This window comes from Nycticebus coucang, chromosome 21, assembly GCF_027406575.1.
Source record: "Nycticebus coucang isolate mNycCou1 chromosome 21, mNycCou1.pri, whole genome shotgun sequence".
Taxonomy (NCBI): Eukaryota; Metazoa; Chordata; class Mammalia; order Primates; family Lorisidae; genus Nycticebus; species Nycticebus coucang.
Genome location: NC_069800.1, coordinates 67,005,794 through 67,025,494, shown reverse-complemented (window position 1 = coordinate 67,025,494; position 19,701 = coordinate 67,005,794). Strand labels below are relative to the sequence as shown.

Sequence of the window (19,701 nt, the reverse complement as noted above, 5' to 3'; positions counted from 1 at the left end):
CTCCTGCCTCTGGTCTCTTAATTCCCTGCTGTCCGTTCCCTGCCCGCGGCCCCAATTGTCCCTTTGGCCTAGGCAAGGGTTGCACTTATTCATACACCCTGTGAACACTTTCCACTCTTGACACTTCTTGGGGTTTTGCGAGCTCAAGAGTCACCTCTGGTGCCTACCAAGTGGATGTTCCCAGGTTTAGGCCCCAGCACCGTAGAGGGTAAAGGAGTGGAGAGTAGGCAGCGGCTGAGTCACATCCCCTTGTCTGGTTGTGCTGAGGTCTGCCCATTCACCTGCCATTCACTTGCTGAAGGACACTTGGTGGCGGGCAGTGAGTGAAGCGGCTATAGACAACCATGTGCAGGTCTCTGTGGACATGTTTTCAACTCTTTTGAGTAAATACCAGGGAACACAATTGTGGGATTGAGTGGCGAGGGTACATTTGGTTTCACAAGAAACTGACAAACTTCCACAGCAGCTGCTCTGTAGTGCCTGCCCAGGCCGCAGTGAGTGAGTGAGGCTCCCATCACATTGCACCCTCCAGCCTTCGTGTCCTCATTGTTTTTTTTTTTTTTTCAATTTGGGCCATTCTGGTAGGTGTGTAATTGTGTCTCATTGTCTTACTCTGTAAATCCCTAGTGACACACGGTGTGGAGCTTATTTTCATATGTGTATTTGCATCTGTGCATTTTCTTTGGTGAGGTCTGTTCAGATTTTTTCTTCCTTTCTTTTTTTTTTTTTGGAGACAGGGTCTTACTCCATCACCCTGGGTTGAGTGCCGTGCTGTCACAGCTGACAGCAACCTCAAATTCTTGGGCTGAAGTGATTCTCTTGCCTCAGCCTCCTGAGTAGCTGGGACTACTCAGGAGGAGCCTGCCACAACACCTGGCTAGTTTTTCTATTTTTAGTGGAGACAGGGTCTCGCTTTTGCTCAGGCTGGTCTTGAACTCCTGAGCTCATAGGATCCTCCCACCTTGGCCTCCCAGAGTGCTGGGATCACAAGTGTGAGCCCCCACGTCCAGCTGTCTATTCAGAACTTTTGCCTGTTTTTTGATCAGGTTGATTATTTTCTTACTGTTGCATTTTAAGAGTCCTTTACCTATTTTGGATATTGATCCTTTATCAGATATGCCCTTTGCAAATACATTTTTCCTAGGTTGTGGTTTGTCTTCTTATTTTCTTTCTTTCTTTTTTTTTTTTTTTAATATAGAGCCTCAAGCTGTCACCCTGGGTAGAGTGCCGTGGCATCACAGCTCACAGCAACCTCCAATTCCTGGGCTTAAGTGATTCTTTTGCTTCCCAAGTAGCTGGGACTAGAGGCACCCACCACAAGGCGCGGCTATTTTTTGGTTGTAGTTGTCATTGTTGTTTGGAGGGCCCGTGCTGGATTTAAACCCGCCAGCTCTGGTGTATGTGGCTGACGCCTTAGCTGCTTGAGCTATAGGCACTGAGCCTTGTCTTCTTGCTGTGTTCTGTCTGCATTTTTTGGCCTCTGGAACTTGTGGGCATTATAAGTGGTTCTTTTATGCCATTGAGTTTTAGGGTTATTTGTTACATAGCACATCAACTGGGACATGTTGTGTTGTGATCAGATTCCTTCCCTCTGAGCCACACATCTTGACATCTGGGAGGACCCAGATGTCCACTGTTTGGTGGCTTGAGGGCCAGACGTGGGGGACACCATCTGAGCAGTGCCCTCTCTGTTGGGACAGGCAAGGCAGGTGGTGTTCTGCATGTGGCGGGAGTTTCATGGGGCAGTTTGGCTTTGTCCTGGCCGGACTCCACGGGTTTCCAAGTCACATGTTATGTTATTTCCTCTGTTTGGGGCTCCTGTTCCCTGAGTGTACAACAAGTTTGTACAAACATCCTCCACACCTGGGTGGAGTAGAGTGGCTGCTGTCCGAGGTTCCTGGATTCACATAGGCCCTGGTCTCTGCCTTGGCGGTCCCAGTCTGGCTCCCATGCTGACCCCATGAGAGATTGAGGTGGGTGGTACCTTGGGTTTCTCAAGTCTGCTGCTGGACAATACTCAGCCACAGGTAGACGCCAGACCTCAGGCTCACAGGGGCCACAGAGTTTTGCTCCCACCAGCCACTTGCTTGGTTCCTCCTTCCTCACTGCCATCTGGTAATCATATAGGGTTGTGTCTGAGCATTTAGCCACATACATACTAATGCACACGTCCACACATGTAAAGACATACATTCACTGGTTGAGTTGTCATACATATAATGAAACGCAGAGAGGTCTGGTGTGGCAGCTCCTGCCGGTAATCACAACAGTTTGGGAGGCCAAGTCAGGAGGATCACTCACTTGAGTCCAGGAGTCCAGGCCACAGTGGGCTGTGACTGTGGCATTGTGCTTCAGCCTGGATTATGGAGTGAGATCACATCAAGAAAAAAAATTCTGGCTCGGCGCCTGTAGCACACTGATTACGGCGCCAGCCACATACACTGAGGCTGGCAGGTTCAAACCTGGCCTGGGGACAGTTAAACAATGACAACTGCAACAAAAAATAGCCAGGCATTGTGGTGGGCACCTGTAGTCCCAGCTTTTTGGGAGGCTGAGGCAAGAGTATCACTTAAGCCCAAGAGTTTGAAGTTGTTGTGAGCTATGATGCCACAGCACTCTACCAAGGGTGACAAAGTGAGACTGTCAAAAAAAAGAAAAAGAAAAACACCTAAAAACCTCAACATTTTATTTTCAAGTTTTAAGATTTTAAAATATTTGCATAGAATTCATCTAATATGTGGATTTTGGATGTGTTTTCTTTCAGTTAATGGCTTGCCTTTTCATTTTTCTCACAGGTATCTGGGAGGCCAATGTGTAGGCACAGTTGGTGCAGAACTGGCCCCCTGCAACTTGCAGGTCCGTTCGGTGGACAGGCCCATGATCAGCGCTTGAGAAGGTACTTTTTGTTTCTATTTGAGTAAAGACGTGCTCTTGATAAAAAAACCCACAGCTGTGACAGGGAGAGCAAATGGCGAGCCTCTCTTCCGTCCCAGCCAGCCACCCCGCTCGCTTCTGATTCTGTAACAGATTTTCATACATTTTTATACTTTTTGTACTCAAGGTGCATTCTTGTGCACCTTGATTTTCTTCTTTAGGAAGGAAATATCTCCATTTCAGAACACTTGAGATGGCTCCTTTTAAATGGTCTCAGACAGACTCTTTTATGGCATAGTGGTTGGGGAGTGGGAGCCGCCAGGTGCAAAACCAGCAGACCCCCCAGTGGTGGGCACTGGAGCGTCCAAGTGTATTGTGATCAGAAAGGAGGCTGCAGGCTGGGGGGGGGGGATGTCATGCCTGTAATCCTTACACTTGTGGGCTAAGGTGGGAGGATTTCTTGAAGTCAAGAAGCTGAGGCCAGCCTGGGAAACTGCAAGACTCTGTCTCTACAATAAAGAAAAAGAGAAGAGGCTGCCACGCCCTTGGTGCAGGTGCATCTACGGAAGCATGCTTGAAGGGAGTGTGCCCTGTGCTTTGGCAGGGCCTAGTTTGCTATGGTGGGGCTGCCACCGGCCAAGTGTGGTAGAGGATCAGGCACTGTAGCTTTTACTCATTGGAGAAGTGAGAATATTACCCAGTGGTTCTTTTTTTTTTTTTTGTAGAGGCACAGTCTCACTTTGTGGCCCTTGGTAGAGTGCCGTGGCCTCACCCAGCTCACAGCAACCTCCAACTCCTGGGCTTAAGCAATTCTCTTGCCTCAGCCTCCCGAGTAGCTGAGACTACAGGCGCCCGCCACAATGCCCGGCTATTTTTTGGTTGCAGTTTGGTCGGGGCCGGGTTTGAACCCGCCACCCTCGGTATATGGGGCCGGCGCCCTACCGGCTGAGCCACAGGTGCCGCCCTACCCAGTGGTTCTAATTTTCATTTTCTCAGAATGAGGTTGAATACTTTCACTACACTTAGAGCGACTTCTATTTCTGTGTGTCCTGAAATATTGGTTCACATCCTTTGCCTAGTTTTCTCCTGGAATCTTTTTCTGATTTATTGGCTCTTTAAGATAGTAATATACATTGAAGAAATTAGACTTTTAGCTGTGATATGAGCTGCAGTTATTATTATTATTATTATTTTTTTTGTAGAGGCAGAGTCTCACTTTATGGCCCTTGGTAGAGTGCCATGGCCTCACACAGCTCACAGCAACCTCCAACTCCTGGGCTTAAGCGATTCTCTTGCCTCAGCCTCCCGAGTAGCTGGGACTACAGGCACCCGCCAGAACGCCCGGCTATTTTTTGGTTGCAGTTTGGTCGGGGCCGGGTTTGAACCCGCCACCCTCAGTGTATGGGGCCAGCGCCTTACCGACTGAGCCACAGGCGCCGCCTGAGCTGCAGTTATTTTTATTTTCAGTTGGTATTTGGCTTTTGACTCTAATAATGGCGGGGTTTCCTTCCCCTATGTACATTTGATGTTTGAACATATCACAGGGATACTGGCACATATCTGACAACTGGTTTTCCAAGGACCAGAAAACAGGTGTTTGGTTGGCCTGCGTCATGTGTGCCCCTCGTGGCCAACCCAGGTGCACCCAGTCCTGGAGCTCTGACCAGGGATGGGCCCTCCCAGCACACCCCTGCAGCTGCCTGGGGTCCCACTGAGAAAGGCCTTTGCCGTTCCAAGATTTCTAATAAGCAGACATAGTCAACCTGGTTTCTTCTAGGACCTCTGTGGTTGATCATTTTCCTGAGTAAGTCTTCCGTCTGGGTAAAGACCTTCCTCCCATTTTTGTTTCAAGATGTTAAGCAGTTCTAACAAAATGTGTTGAATGAGATCTCTCCCCGAGGTCTGAAACACATCACAAGGTGGGACTCCTGTGTGCATTCCAGTCTATTTCCAGGCTCTCCACTCTGCCCTGGCCCTGCTCCTCCTTATGTGCCCACGCCATTTCTACGGCTTTGCAATGGGTTTAGTGTTCTGTAGTGCCAGTGTGCTGCACAATACCTTCCAAATAATCTTTTCACTTGCTTATGTCACGCTTTCCAAATACACTTTACAGCCTTTGACCGCCCCATCCTCCAGCTCCTCTTAGTATTTTTACTGAGATTGCATTAAATTCATCATTTATTTTTTCATTTTTTTGAGACAGAGTCTCACTATGTCACCCTTGATAGAGTGCTGTAGCATCACAGCTCACAGCAACCTCAAACTCTAGGGCTTAAGCAATTCTCTTGCCCCACCCTCCCAAGTAGCTGGGACTGCAGGTGCCAGCCACAGTGTCTGGCTATTTTTTTTTTTTTTATTGTTGTTGTTGCAGTTGTCATTGTTGTTTAGCTGGCTTGGGTTGGGTTTGAACCTGCCAGCCTTGGTGCATGTGGCCAGCACCATAACCACTGTGCTACGGGCGCTGAGCCAAATTCATAGATAATTTAGGAGGAACTGACATCTCTGTGATGTGACGTTTCCTGGAGAATGCAGTACCCACACCATGCTAACTACCTTCCTGTGTGTCTCTCAGGGACATTTCTAAAGTTATCCCTGGGTCTCTTGTTGTCACTGTTTTTTATGGACTCTCTTCCTCCCTTAGATATCCACACTTCATTAGTGCAGAGGCTCTTGGTGTAATTATTAATGGCACACCCAGCCATTAATAATGAGACAGGCCCACTGTGACCCCTTCCAACAGGGTGCCAGACTGGTTGTTGCAGGGAGATGTGACTAGTAATGACTATTGTTGATTAACATAGTTGGGAACAGCATAGGTGGGTGGTCCAGGCTGGGGGTCTCCATGGGCTTGCAGTCAACCTGTTGCCTGGGCTTGCTGGAGGGGCGTCCCCCAGAGCCAGAGACAGGGCCACCGCCTAGTGGGATCTGGGCTTTGCAGCCAGCCTGTGCTCAGCCTGCTCAGCCTTAGTGGGTCTCTACTTTTCAGGGCTGACAGTGGCCTGTCTCAGTGAGGGTGGGAGCCTGCCATGGACCAGGAGTCTTCTCCCTCCTTTTGGGGAGGAGGGTTCAGGCACAATCCCAACTCTCCAGTGAGCGTTTGAAGGAGGTGAATGTGATCTTTGATGCTTCTCCTCCTGCAGCCTTCTGCCCAACTCTCCGGGATGGGGTGCCCCACGAGGCACCTCTCAACCCCACCAGGGGATCAGCCCAGGGTTTGTTTCCCCGCATTTCCTGAGGCTCAGGGCAGCCAGGGGCTGGGCTGGCGGGGACCTGGGGGTATCACCACTTTGCCACAGGGGAAAGGCGGGGGAGGGGAGCACTCTCTTTTGGGGGCGGGGCAGGCAGGGCGGGGTGGGGGCAGTGAGGTAATTTCCGCGATCAGGCGTCAGAGGCTGAGTCGCTTGGGACAGAAACGAAAGTGATCTCGAAAGTCATCTCAGAGCGGGTTGGGACGCGGCCGAATGGGACAGCCTCGGTGGAGGGTGAGCGCAGCCGGGGCTCTGGGGCTGGGCTGGGGCTCCTTGCAGAGGGTGGATGCTGGGGGCCGGACCCCGGGGCGAGGTGAGTTCCACACACCTGGCCCGGAGACCCTTGGTCCCAGCCACAGCCGAGCGGCCACACAGCCCCTGGAAGGGGAGGCAGGGTAGTGTCCCAGCACCTTCCCTTCCTTAGCTTTGTGGACCCTCTGGCCTTGGACTTGTAAGTTTTCTTCTCAGTGGAGGGTTCCCAGACCAGGGCAGCCTCTGGGTGCATCTCCCGAAGTTTCCCATGAAAGTTCCCTTTGGACCCAGCCAGCCGCCTGGGGGGAGCTGTACTCCCTCCGTTTCAGCTGGGGTGGGGACCCTGATCCCTGCTTCTCCCTGGAACCCCTAGTGGGAGCTCTGTACAGACTCCCACCCGGGACCACCCACTGCTCAAGTCCAGGTGTGTGTGGGGGCCTCTGTTCCTGGGGGCCAGATGCTGATTACAGAGAAAGGGGTGTCGAGTCTTTGGAAGTCCAGGACTGGGAACCTGAGGGACTGTGGATGCAGAACCCTGGGGGCTGGTTCAGGCTCTGGAAGGTCGCTGGGGGGTCCCAGGATGCTGCCTTCCTGCAGAGCACAAGCCTGGAGACCCTTCAGAAGAGGGGTGGGGCTGGGTTCTGTCCAGTGGGCCCTGACTCCCTGGACAGGCAAGGCTGCTGCCCGACAGCTGTTCTCTTGGATGTCAGGTTGGGCAAGGGAGGGTTGTATGTCTCAGTCCCCTTCGGTTGGGGTCCCTCCAGCCTCAGCCTGGCCTTGCCTCTCCTGTCCTAGACTTCAGACCTTTGGACCTAATCCCAGTGGACCAGCTCAGCTCAGGAGCCTCAAAGCACACTTTGAAGACCCAGGCCAGTGTCAGAGATGGAGGCCCCAAGGTCCCGTCCACTGTTCAACAGCCCCACAGCCACCAAGGGCCCGTCCCTAGCCAAGCTGTGTGCCCAGGTGGACCTGTACCTTGGTTGCTCCCGCTGCGTGCAGCGTCTCAATGAGAGCACATACGTCCTGCGTGGGGTGGAGCACAGCTGCCCCCATGAGATCCTGCTGGCCCGATTCAAGCAGGCCACCAAAAGCAAGGTCTGGCGCAGAGTGGGCCGCAGGCCCAGCTTCCCGAGGCCTTCCCGCTATGATGTCTGTCGCTACTATAGCCCAGGGCTCGGCTGCCGGCGCCACGGGAACAAGTGCACCTTCGCCCGCAGCCGTGAGGAGGCACTGGTCTGGACCTTTGAGCGGGAGCACAACCTCCAGCGCGTGTGGCTGAAGGCTGCTGTGCAGGGCCAGGGCAGTGGGTCCCAGGGAGGGCCAGGAGGGTCAGACAGCTCAGCCGCCGCAATCCGAGTTGAGTTTGGCGGCCACTTTGAGCTGCTCTGCTCCCTCTGCTTCCGGTGCAGCCCCCAGCGCATCTGCCCAGTAGATCCCCAGGGCCGGTGCCCTGAGCATGAAGCCTGCCCCTCGCTCCTGAGCCATTCAAATACCGAGGGTCGCCGCAAGAAGCAGTATGTGGAGGTGCGGCCACAGCCCCAGTATCGCCAGCCACTGGCCTATTGCATGTATGTGGGGCGTGGGCGGCCATGCCGGCATGGGGCGTCCCGCTGCCAGTATGCACACAGTGAAGTGGAGATGGCTGTGTGGGAGGCCGAGCAGCGGCTTGGCCTTCGGAGGGAGGACCTGCTCACTCCTCCAACCCTCGGGTGCACAGCCCAGCGCAGCCAGCCCCCTCGGGTCCAGCTGTACTGTCACGCTTGCCTGGTCACATGCCACTCTCAGGAGGCTTTCGAGAACCACTGCTTCTCCTGGGAGCATGCACAGATGGTGGCCTCCAACCCAGCCATGCCCTGGGAGCACCGCTCCCCACCCATGGGGCTTTCCAAGTTCGAGCTCTGCCCAAAGTAAGGATGCTCAGGGTGGGAACTTAGGGTGGTGGTGGTGGCGGGGGTGAGCCACTAAGGCCAGAGCCAGGGACTCCCAGGTTCACTGGGCCTAGGGCCTTCCCGCCACTTGCTGTTCACTCTGTATGACAAGCTGTCACCACAGGAGCCTGCAAGGATCTGGGTAAAGAAGGTCTGTTTCTGGGCACTGATCTAGCCAGGACTTGTCTTGGGAACATGGGAGTGGATAGGACAGAGGCCCACCCTCTGTCCTAGAGTCTATTTCTGCTCTCCTGCCACAGCCAATATTGAGCCAAAGTGGGGGTAGGGGATCCCAGCCTTTGAGCTTGACATGATGGCTGCACCTGTGTATGGCCCTGCTAACCTATTTGTCCCCAGGCCAAACCTCTGTGTGTATGGGGATATCTGCACCAAGGCACACTCAACACAGGAGCTGCAGGAGTGGATCCAGCGGGTGCAGGCCATGAAGCTGCGGGAGCAGGCAGCCTGGAGGGATGGGCTGGTGCCCTACCAGGCACGGCTGCTGGCTGAGTGCCAAGACAACAGAGGTGGAGAGGCCCTGGTGGTAAGTGGGACCCTCTGGGTAGGTGTGGGACAGGGTCCAGGGCAGCCCTGCTAAAGGCCAGGCTTCCCTGTGCAGCTGGCTGAGACTATTGAGAGTGTGTCTATCACCTGCAACCAGCCCCTTGTGCATCAGGCCCAGGACAGGAAGATCCAGCATAGCTGGACATTTACCATCCACTCCAAGGTGAGAGGTCAACACAGCTCCTGTAGTCTCGGGACAGCAGGGTGTCTGACCCAGCTCCGGGTGGAATGGGAGGTGCTGAGAGTCTGTGGTCTGGGGCTGGTACTGAGGCCCTGCCTCTCAGTGTCTGTGTGGCTTAGAGCATGTCCCTCAGCCTCTCTGCCTCAGTTTCCTCATCTGCATACAGGGGGACAGTGAAGCGTGCATGGGGTTCACTGTGTCTGTGCCTCAGGCAGGTCTGTGACCCCCATTCTGCAGGACCCCGGCTTCTCATGGTTGCTGGGCCCCCTCACTCTCACTGTCTCCCTAGGAGCCCCTACTGCACGTGGCCCTGCTCAAGCAGGAGCCGGGAGCAGACTTCTCCCTGCTGGCCCCCCGCCTCCCACCAGGCCAGCTCTATGCACGGGGTGAGCGCTTCCAAGAGCCCACGTCCCCAGCCGACTTCCGGGTGGAAGTGTGCGTGCAAACAGCCTCCTTTGGCACCTTTGAGCAGTGGGTGGTCTTTGACTTTGGCTACCGGCCGGTGCTGCTCCGAAAGCTGGGGCTGCAGCTGGGCCAGGTGCACTGCCCAGTACTCGGGGGTAGGCTGGCTCCTGGCCACTCTGAGGAGCTGGAGCCCTGGCACTCAGGCAACCGCCACGTGGTACCTGGTGTGGAGCGGACAGCCGAGCAGGTAGCCCTAATGGCCAAGTACAAGATGCCCAGCCTGGCCCTGGACAGCACACACAGCAGCCCCACCTCAGACCCCGTGTCCCACACCAACTACCGGCAGAGGATGCACCGTTTTCTCTACAAGGAGGAGGCAGCGCGGCAGCAGCTGGTGGCCAAGTGAGTGGGGCTGGCAGGTGAGGGGAAGGCAGGAGAGGTGGGGTGCCTGGGAGTCTGGCAGCTATGGATCTGCGGGCTGACCTGGGCACTTGCTAGGTTCTCCGTCCGGGCCCGGGTGTCCCTGAAGACAGCACTGCAGACACCAGCCCTGGGCATGCTCTTCACTCCACCTGGAGCCCTCTACGCTGAGGTCCCTGTCCCATCCTCCCTGACACCAGACACGGAGCAGGGCTCCCTATTGGGCAGGTCGGTCAGCACAGCCCTTGTGGCCCCTGTGCCTGCACCTAACAGCACGGTGTTCGAGGTACAGCTGGAGCCGCGGGCTAGCTCGGAGCAGGTGCTGTGCCTGCTGCTGCCTGCCCGCTGCTGCGCTGCCCTAGGGCTGCAGTCCGAGGCCAGCCCCATCCTGGAGGTGCAGTTCCAGATCGACCGGCTGACCTTCTGTCTCTGGCACCAGGCAGTGGATGCGCTGCCTGAGGAGCGTCTGGTGGTGCCCAACTTGCCCGCCTGCACCCTGCCGTGCCCTCTGCCCGCCCCCTCCTCAGTGCGTGGCAACTGCAAGCAGAAGCTGGCCATGGCACTCATTGCGGGCAGAGGCCCAGTGGATGGAAGGCCTGTGCCCCCACTGCTCATCTACGGACCCTTTGGCACTGGCAAGACCTACACACTGGCCATGGCCTCCCTGGAGGTCATCCGGCAGCCATACACCAAAGTGCTCATCTGCACACACACCAACAGGTATGCCATGGCCACCCGCTGCACCAGCGGATGCCCTTCAAGTTGCCTCTCTACACTGGACACAGCTAATTGTTTCCACAGGGGTCAGCCCTGGGCTCTACTATGCCTGGACAGAGGAGAGAGTCGTGGGCAGGGGTGTGGCTTGGCATTTATGGGGTCAAGGCTTGTTTTTGATATTTACAGAAACATAGTTTTGTCCCAACTGTTCAGTTCCCTTTGGCCAATGTGGTTTCAAATGCTCCAGTCTTCACTGGGTCTACTCCTCCCTGTCTGGGTGGAAGAGCCCAGGACAGTGGCCAGGTGCCCTGGATTGGTCCCTAGGCTGACCTTCCCTTATTACTCCATTTGTGTGCCTGTCAGGGGCCAGACAGGGTCAGTCTGCCCAGTCAGAGTACCTGGCGCCAGCAGCCCAGCAGATAGCCCTAAGGCCCAGTGAGGTCCACACACCCTCTCCCCACCCCCCACTGCAGTGCGGCCGACATCTACATCCGGGACTACTTCCACCACTTCGTCAGCAGCGGCTATGCAGAGGCAGCTCCGCTCCGGGTGATGTACACGGACCGCCCCCCCAGCCAGACAGATGCCACCACGCTGCGGTATTGCTGCCTGAGTGCGGACCACCGGGCCTTCCGCCCACCCACAGATGCAGAGCTGGTGCAGCACCGTGTGGTGGTCTCCACCACCTCTCAGGCCCGCGAGCTCCGGGTGCCCGCTGGCTTCTTCTCACACATCCTCATTGACGAGGCTGCCCAGATGCTGGAGTGTGAGGCCCTCACGCCACTGGCTTATGCCTCACCCAGCACTCGTGTGGTGCTGGCGGGGGACCACATGCAGGTCACGCCCAGGCTGTTCAGTGTGGCCAGGGCACAGACAGCCGAGCACACACTGCTGTACCGCCTCTTCCTACACTACCAGCAGGAGAAGCACGAGCTGGCCCAGCGGAGCCGCGTCGTCTTCCACGAGAACTACCGCTCCACCCAGGCCATCGTCAGCTTCGTGTCCCGCCACTTCTACCTGGCTAAGGGCAGCCCCATCCGTGCCAGTGGCAGTGTCCCGCGCCACCCTCAACACTACCCTCTTTCCTTCTGCCACGTGGCGGGCAGGCCAGAGCGTGACTTGTCGATGACGTCCTGGCTGAACCTGGCTGAGATCATCCAGGTGGTGGAGAAGGTGCAGGAGGTCTGGGACACCTGGCCCTGCCGCTGGGGTGGCCGGGAGCAGAGATACATCTGTGCTGTCTCCCACGGCGCCCAGGTGAGCCAGGCCTGGTGGGACAGCCTCCACCTCCATCCCTGCCCCTCTGATCGTCTCAGCCTTAGTTTCCCCGTTTGTTAAGGGGCCCAGAGAGCGTGCAGGATTGGGCTTGGGAGCACTGTCTCCTCTCCTTGCCAGGAGAGGGTAGACACCTGCTGCCTCCAGCCCCTGTTGCCTCTAGGTCAGTGCACTGAGGCAGGAGCTGCGAAGGAGGAGCCTGGGTGAGGTGTCCGTGGGCAGCTTTGAGATCCTGCCAGGTGAGTGGCTGGCCATGTTGGGGCAGGGTGGGTCACCTTCGTCCCAGCCCCAGTGCCCTGGCCCCTCCTGCTGCCCTGCCTGACCTGAGTCCCCTTGCAGGGCGGGAGTTCCGGGTTATTGTTCTGAGTACTGTGCACAATTGTGACACCTTGCTTGGCCCGGGGGCACCAGCCGCAGAGTTCTTCACAGATGCCCGTGTCCTCAACACCGTTATGACCCGTGCTCAGTCCCAGCTGGTGGCTGTGGGTGATGCCGTGGCCCTTTGCTCCTTTGGGGCCTGCAGCAAGCTCTGGAAGAGCTTCATCCGTGAGTGTGTGGCTCAGCACAGCGTCTGCCCTAAGGGTCTGTCACTGGAGCAGATCGAGCAGAGTGTGGCCCAGAGGCAGCACCTGGCCCTCCGAGTAGAGGGGGCTGGGGCCACCGTGCCCAGCAAGTCTGTCCTGGAGGGGTCTACAGAGAGCCTACCCACGAAGTGCATACCTGCTACCATGGCAAAGAGAAAGTCCAGGGACAAGGCATCAAGTGCCATGGCCCCAGGGAGTCTAGCTGCAGAGGAGGTGGCCACAGTGTGGACAGACGTCAACACAGCAACACCAGCAGGAAACGCAGTGAGGGAGGGTGCAACACCAGGGATGGCAGTAGTAGGAGCGATTGCCACAGAGGGCACAGAGTTTGAGGGCCCCGAGGACTCTGAATCTGACTTCTGGCCTTGTGATAAGGAGCTCAATGCCGATGACCCCATCTTGCAGGAGCTTCTGGATGAGAGCCGGAAGGTGATGGTGACTGTCAGGGAGGATGGGCTGCTGGACACCGTGGCCAGGCCTGAGTGCCTGTGCCAGGACCAGCAGTATGTGAACCTGCCCTCAGCCACGCTGCGCCAGCTGCTGGGCAGAAAGCCGGAGCTGTACCAGCGTTGCATCTTTGCGCAGGAGACCTTTGAGTGTGGATCGGCCGTCCCTCTGGATGAGGTATCTTCTGGCCCCATCCAGATCCGGGGCCGTTGGAACTGTGGGATGGCCTTCACTGGGGATGAGGTGCTGGTGCAGGTCCTCCCCAGGGCCACTAACAACAGAGGCCTTGCGGGGCGGCCACAGGGCTGCGTGGTGGGCGTGCTGAAGAGGAGGCAGCAGGAGCTGGCGTTTGTGTGCCGTGTAGACGAGTGGGACCCCCGCATCATGGTCCCCATCAATGGCTCTGTGACCAAGATCTTCGTGGCTGAGCTGAAGGACCCGCTACACGTGCCCATCCACCGCCTGTGGCAGGGCCGGGTACAGCGCGTGGGCCAGGAGAGTCTCCCACTTGAGGCCCGGAGAGGCCGGCTCTTCTGGGTCCGCATTGTCTTGTGGCGACCGCGCTTCTACTACCCGCTGGGCATCATTCTGGAGGTGCTGCCTGCGGCCACCACCTGGGAGCATGGTCTCCGTGTCCTTGACCTGGAGCATGGCCTGAGGCTGCCCTCGGTAGACCCAGCCCTGGTCACCAAGGCACTGCAGAAATACCGCGCAAAGCTTGGCCACAGTCTTGGGCACCGGGAGGACTGCCGCAGCCTCCTGACCTTCACAGTGGACCCCCAGGGTGCCTGCAACCTTGACGATGCCCTCAGTGTCCGGGACCTGGGCCCCAGATATGAGGTGGCTGTGCACATCACTGACGTGGCCAGTGTCTTGTCCAGGGATGGGCCACTGGATGTGAGGGCCCGCAGACAGGGCATGGCTTTCTACGCCCCTGGCCGTGAGCCAACACCTATGCTACCCACCAGCCTCTGCCATGGGCTCAGCCTCCTGCAGGGCCAGGACCGCCTCGCCATCTCACTCTTCCTCACGGTGGAGAAGGGCAGTGACCAAGTTAGGAGCCTGCGTTTTACACAGTCTGTGGTCTGTTCTGACCGCCAGTTGTGCTATGAGGAGGCTGAACAGGTGATCAGGGAGCACCCGGGGGCTGGCCGGGAGCTGCCAACCCAGTTGGACACCCTGGATGACTGTGTGGTGGCTGCGTGCCACTTCTCTCGTGTACTACGCCGGCGCCGCCTGCAGGCTGACTGCCTCTACGAGCAGCTGGACGAGGACCATGTCCTGGGCTTCCGTGCAGCCCACCTCATGGTCAAGGAATACATGATCCAGTTCAACAGCCTGGTGGCCGAGTTCCTGGTGGGCAGCCAGCACACACACACGGTTACACCCCTGCGGTGGCAGCCTGAGCCCAGCAGCCAGCAGCTGAAGGCCGTTTGTGAGGAGCATGGGCAGCTGGCACCTCTTTCCCTGCACCTGTCCCAACACCTGCAGAGCGGCGGCCGCACCCCCCTGCAGCTGCGCCTCCTAGGCGCTGTGTGGATGCAGCTACAGCATGCTGCCCGCAGCCGGGACTATGAACAGGTGGTCGACTTGATCACCACGGACGATGTGCACCCTTCACTGGCACCTGCAGGCCGCGACTTGCGAAAGGCCCTGGGTCGCTCAGTCTTTGGCCGCTCCAGTCAGGGAGCACGGCAGCGGGCTGGCCACTACTCACTGCAGGTAGACTGGTACACCTGGGCCACCTCACCCCTCCGCAGGTACCTGGACGTGGTGCTGCAGAGGCAGATCCTGCAGGTGCTGGGCAGCGGAGACACCAAGTACTCCGCCAGGGACGTTGACAGGCTCTGCCTGGACTTTGCCCAGCAGCACGCACATGCCCAGGGCTACCAGCGGCGCGCCTGTAGCCTGTACCTGGCTGTGCAGCTCAAGGCCCAGCCCCGTGACAAGCTGGGCTTCGTAGTGGATGTGGAGTCAGGCACCCGCTGCTTCAAGCTGCTCTTCCCCACCCACCAGGAGACACTGCCTGACCTCTGCCCTGTCCACTATCGCTCCCTGCAGCTGGCCGAGCCCCCACAGGCCCTGGTGGGCCAGCCAGGCCTGCGGCTGGTCTGGCGCCGCCGCATCTACTCTGTACAGGGGCCCAAGATGTCCTCGCCAGTGCCCGGCACCCTGTGCGACCCTCACACCCGGACCGTCAGTGCCGCCCTGTGGAAGCAGCTGCTGGTGCTGGTGGAGCAGCAGCGCTGGCCCGAGGCAGCTGCACTTGTCCAGGAGCAGGGGGAGAGGGGGACCCGTGGGCAGGAGCTTGGGCGAGTGCAGCGGAGTTGCTGTGGCCACTTTCTGGAGGTGGCCCGGGAGCTGCGCAGCGGTGACACACTACAGGTGCAGCTCGCCGCCAGCTTGCAGCGTGGCTTTCTGGCACCCTCCATGCAGCTGTGGGCCTTGACGCCTGGCCTCAGCCTCTGCCTGGAGCATGTGGAGTGGCCCGGGGACTGCTTCTCAGTCCATGCACACCAGGCACCTCAGGAACACTACCAAGATGTGGAGGAGTACTTCCGTGTGTGGCAGCCGTTCTGTGCCCTGGAGTCAGTCACCAATGCAGTTACTGAGAACACCTCCATCACACTGCAGCACCTGAGGATCTCGTGGGACAAGGAGCTGACGCTGCGGGGACAGCTGCAGGGCACCTTCCGCCTGGAGGCCGCCTTCCTCCATGAGAGCTGCCTCGATGTCGACCTCAGCTGCAGCTACCTCTGCATTCGGCTCGAAGGGCTGACGGCCCCTCCTGCGCCCACAGCCCCCCCTGTGCCCTCAGCCCCCAGGCCTAGCACCCTTGGCCCCCTCCTGAGCATGGACCCAGGCACGTACACCTGGGTGGCCCATGCACTGACTGAGGATGGGGACCAGGAAGGCCGGGTAGACAGACAGGAGGCCCCCAGGCGGGTGCACTTCTTCGTCCACCACATGTCCATGGAGAAGGTTCCGGAAGACGTACTGAGGCCGGGGACCCAATTTACCGTGGAGGTGCTGCCCAAGCAGCTTCCCGATCTGTAAGCGGTCCTCATGTCAGGGGCTAGTAGGCAAGGCAGGGAGGATGCCTTGGGCTCCCCTGTCCTGGGAGGAGTGAGCTATGGGGTAGTGGCCCTTCCCCAGGACAGCTGTGCAGTTTCCAATGTCTGTCTTCACTCCCAGCCGCAAGGAAGAAGCTGTGCGCAGCCTGGAAGGGGCGTCCCCTCTGGTCACCAGCATCGCTCTGGGGCAGCTAGTCCCACAGACCCGCTGCTCTCCAGGCCAGAAGCCCCTCCCCAGAGGTAGGCCCATCCACTTCTGCCCACCCCTCGCCTGGCCCCACCCCACACCAGTGCTTAGGGCAGCCTATCCCCCTGCCACCTCTGCCAGGGGCCACCAGCAGACTCCTGACACGACAGAGCTTCGACATACCCGGACGCTGCCATAAGCTGAACCCCAGCCAGAACAGGGCTGTCAGGGAGGCCCTGGAGAAGCCATTCACAGTCATCCAAGGCCCACCAGGTGAGGCTGTGTGGGGTGCAATGGGCTGCCTGGCCTGCCATCAAGTGCACTGGGCTGTCTATGCTCACTGCTCTCTGGTGGCAGGTACAGGGAAGACAGTTGTTGGCCTCCACATCATCTACTGGTTCCACAAGTCCAACAAGGAGCAGGGACAGCCCAGCAGCAACCCTGGTGGGGAGAAGGAGCCCCGGGACCCCTGTATCCTGTACTGTGGCCCCTCCAACAAGTCGGTGGATGTGCTGGCAGGTGTGCGGGTGATGCCGTGGGCTTGGGTGCTGGGTGCAGGCCTGGTCCTCGGCCCCCAGTGCTCAGCCCCCAACTTCCTCAGGACTGCTTCTGAGCAGGGCAGAGCTGAAGCCCCTCCGTGTGTATGGTGAGCAGGCTGAGGCCAGCGAATTCCCGGTGCCGGGTGTGGGCAACGGTGGCCTACTCAAGAAGACTCTTCGGGATGGGAGGCCAAACCCGGCCCTCAGGTGTGGCTGCCTATGTCTGGCCTGGGGGGGGCAGGGCCTGGCGGTCTGGGTGGCCCTGCTATAGTTGGAGCTCACTGACCCTCTACCGCAGGAGCATCACCCTGCACCACCGGATCCGACAGGCTTCCAACCCACATGCACCAGAGGTCAAGGCCTTTGATGCCCGGCTGCAGAAAGGGGAGGAGTTCTCCAGGGAGGACCTCCTCTTGTGAGTGCTGGGACTAGAGTGGGCATAGGGCTGGGATGGCATGGGGCCCCCCACCGGCTGAAACCAGGAGTGTTCACACTGTAGGTACAGAACCGTCTTGGGGAAGGCCCGGAGATTTGAGCTGGAGCGGCACATTGTCATTCTCTGTACGTGCTCCTGTGCCGCCTCCGCCAGCCTCCGGAAGCTGGACGTCCGGCAGGTCCTGGTTGATGAGGCAGGCATGGCCACCGAGCCCGAGACCCTCATCCCCCTGGTACACTTCCCTCAGGTCGAGAAGGTGAGGTCACTGGGCCAGGGGCGGACTGGTGTCCTGGAACAGCTTCCTGCCTGGCACTGCGTGTGCAGAGGTGAGTGGTGATGGCAGGTGTCAGGGCTGTGGCTGCCTGTTGCCCCAGGTGGTTCTTCTCGGGGACCACAAGCAGCTGCGGCCTGTGGTCAAGAACGAACAGCTACAGAGGCTGGGACTGGACCAATCCCTCTTCGAGCGATATCACAGGGATGCCTACATGCTGGACACACAGTACCGCATGGTGAGTCCAGGGCAGCCCCCACCACAGCCCCGGGCAGGATAGGGTGGGCCCCTCACCTGGCGCCTCCTTGCCCCCGCAGCACCAGGGCATCTGTGCCTTCCCCTCCATGGAGTTCTACGGGGGAAAGCTGAAGACCGGGGCAGGCCTGAGGCGGCCACCCAGTATCCTGGGCCATGCCGAAAAGGAGAGCTGCCCTGTCATCTTTGGCTACATTCAGGGTCATGAGCAAAGCCTGCTGGTGTCCACTGACGAAGGGAATGAAAACTCCAAGGCCAACCTGAAGGAGGTGGCAGTGGTGGTGAGTGTCAGTGAGACACTCCCTGGGGTCAGGGTCTGGGCTTCCTGGAGGAGGGCACGGGGGGGGGGGGCTTCCTGGAGGAAGATGCAGCAATGGTGTCAGGGAGATGCTCCCTGGTGACCTGTGTGTCAAGCAGGCTTCTTGGAGAGGGCAAGGAGCTTCAGGAGCAAGTGAGGCTCCCATGTTCAGGGCAGGAGAGCCAGCAGGGTCCATCTTCCTCCCCCCAGGTCCACATTGCCAAGCAGCTAACCCTGGGGAGGACGGTGGAGCCCAAGGACATTGCCATCCTCACTCCCTACAACGCGCAGGCCTCGGAGATCCGCAAGGGCCTCTTGCAGGAGGGTGTGACTGGAGTGACTGTGTCCTCCATCACCAAGAGCCAGGGTGAGGCTGGCAGGGGCAGGGCTCAAATGGGTGTGGGGGACACAGTGGCACGGCCTCATCTTCCCACCCTACCCCAGGGAGCGAGTGGCGCTACGTGCTTGTGAGCACCGTCCGAACATGTGCCCAGAGTGACCTGGACCAGCAGCCAACTAAGGGCTGGCTCAGGAAGTTTCTGGGATTTGTCGTGGACCCCAACCAAGTAAATGTGGCTATCACCCGGGCCCAGGAGGGGCTCTGCCTGATTGGTGAGGCTGGGGCTGGCTCCTCCCTGGTGGGTGTGGGCTGGGGGCTAGAGGAGGCCTGGAGGCACTTAATAGCCACCTCTGACCCTCCCTGCAGGAGACCATCTCCTTCTGCGCTGCTGCCCTCTCTGGAAGCACCTCCTGGACTTCTGCGAGGCCCAGCAGAGCCTAGTGCCAGCCAACCATGTGCAGGTCCGGAGGAGGCCGATGGTGCCTTCCTGAGGAGTCACCAGACTCAAGGTGCCAGGACAGGAAGGGGCCATCCCAGCCACCTCTGCTGTAGGCCAGGGGCCCACTTGGTGGATCCCTACATGCCTCAGTGGCTATCACCTGGACCTGTGCTGTGCAATAAGGACCACATGGCAGTCATGGCCTCTTGGGGGAAAGCAGGCTGGGTGTGACCCTCCTGCAGAATATGAACTTGGGAGAAAGGAGAAATGCTTAGAGTCAGTCCCCTCCCTGCTGTGCTGCTGTTCTGGGTTCATTTGGGGACTGGGACATTTTGGAGCCAGGAGGGGAACTGCAAGGAGGCTATTCTTTGATCTTTGGAGGCCACCTGCAGCCACACTGGGTGCCATCCTTGGTGTTGGGCTTGATTCTCTATTTTTGAACAAAGTAAAGCCAGTGTCTGTTTTACTGGGACAGGGACCTCAGTCCAAACTCAGTGCAGGGAGGCCCATCTGACTCTGGGACCTTGGCCCCTCAGGGGCGGCTCATCAGGGCAGACCCTAGCCTCACCTGGACCCCCAAAATGTGAAGAGTTGCTGTGCAGCGCTCTGTGGGCCACGTGGGGGTGGGAGGTGCCTGGAGGCATTGGCCTTATGCCTCTGCCTGAGCTGTGCTTTCCAGGCTGCTTAGGGACCTCCTGCCACCCCCACAAAGCTCCCGCCTGGAAATCTGCATCCCTCAGCACCCCCAGGCCGCTCTGTCTCAGTGCAGTTCTGCTGTCCTGCACCCTGTGCCCTGTTGTGCCTGCAGATGGGTCGTGCTCCCCAGAGATGCCCTGTGTGGCCTTGCTGTAGCCCCTGTGGGGAGAGGCATGTTTGCTGCCAGTGTTTTTCACAAATCAGATTTCTACATTCCAATTCTGTCTCTTCTCAGACTCTGCATTCTGTGACTGAGTGTTAACTTTATTAC

General features: G+C 58.4%; 1 protein-coding gene across 3 annotated transcripts; it reads left to right on the top strand.

Moving 5' to 3' along the window:
- Positions 1 to 6,270: 6,270 nt before the first annotated feature.
- HELZ2 (helicase with zinc finger 2) lies at positions 6,271 to 19,701 on the top strand. 3 transcript variants are annotated; one of them, XM_053574271.1, is made up of 21 exons: positions 6,292 to 6,356; positions 6,748 to 6,798; positions 7,170 to 8,281; positions 8,660 to 8,846; positions 8,922 to 9,029; positions 9,337 to 9,854; positions 9,951 to 10,592; positions 11,063 to 11,846; positions 12,028 to 12,103; positions 12,204 to 15,948; positions 16,091 to 16,209; positions 16,298 to 16,429; positions 16,514 to 16,675; positions 16,758 to 16,902; positions 16,994 to 17,110; positions 17,195 to 17,387; positions 17,506 to 17,640; positions 17,720 to 17,938; positions 18,166 to 18,322; positions 18,400 to 18,567; positions 18,662 to 19,701. In XM_053574271.1, exons 3-21 carry the CDS (start codon positions 7,257 to 7,259, stop codon positions 18,784 to 18,786), a joined length of 8,757 nt encoding a protein of 2,918 aa, XP_053430246.1. In that variant the 5' UTR covers positions 6,292 to 6,356; positions 6,748 to 6,798; positions 7,170 to 7,256; the 3' UTR covers positions 18,787 to 19,701. The 3 variants fall into 3 exon arrangements, with proteins under 3 accessions (XP_053430247.1, XP_053430248.1, XP_053430246.1); XM_053574272.1 differs by lacking the exon at positions 6,748 to 6,798 and having other exon boundaries at positions 6,271 to 6,356; XM_053574273.1 differs by lacking the exons at positions 17,720 to 17,938; positions 18,166 to 18,322; positions 18,400 to 18,567; positions 18,662 to 19,701 and having other exon boundaries at positions 6,287 to 6,356; positions 17,379 to 17,513.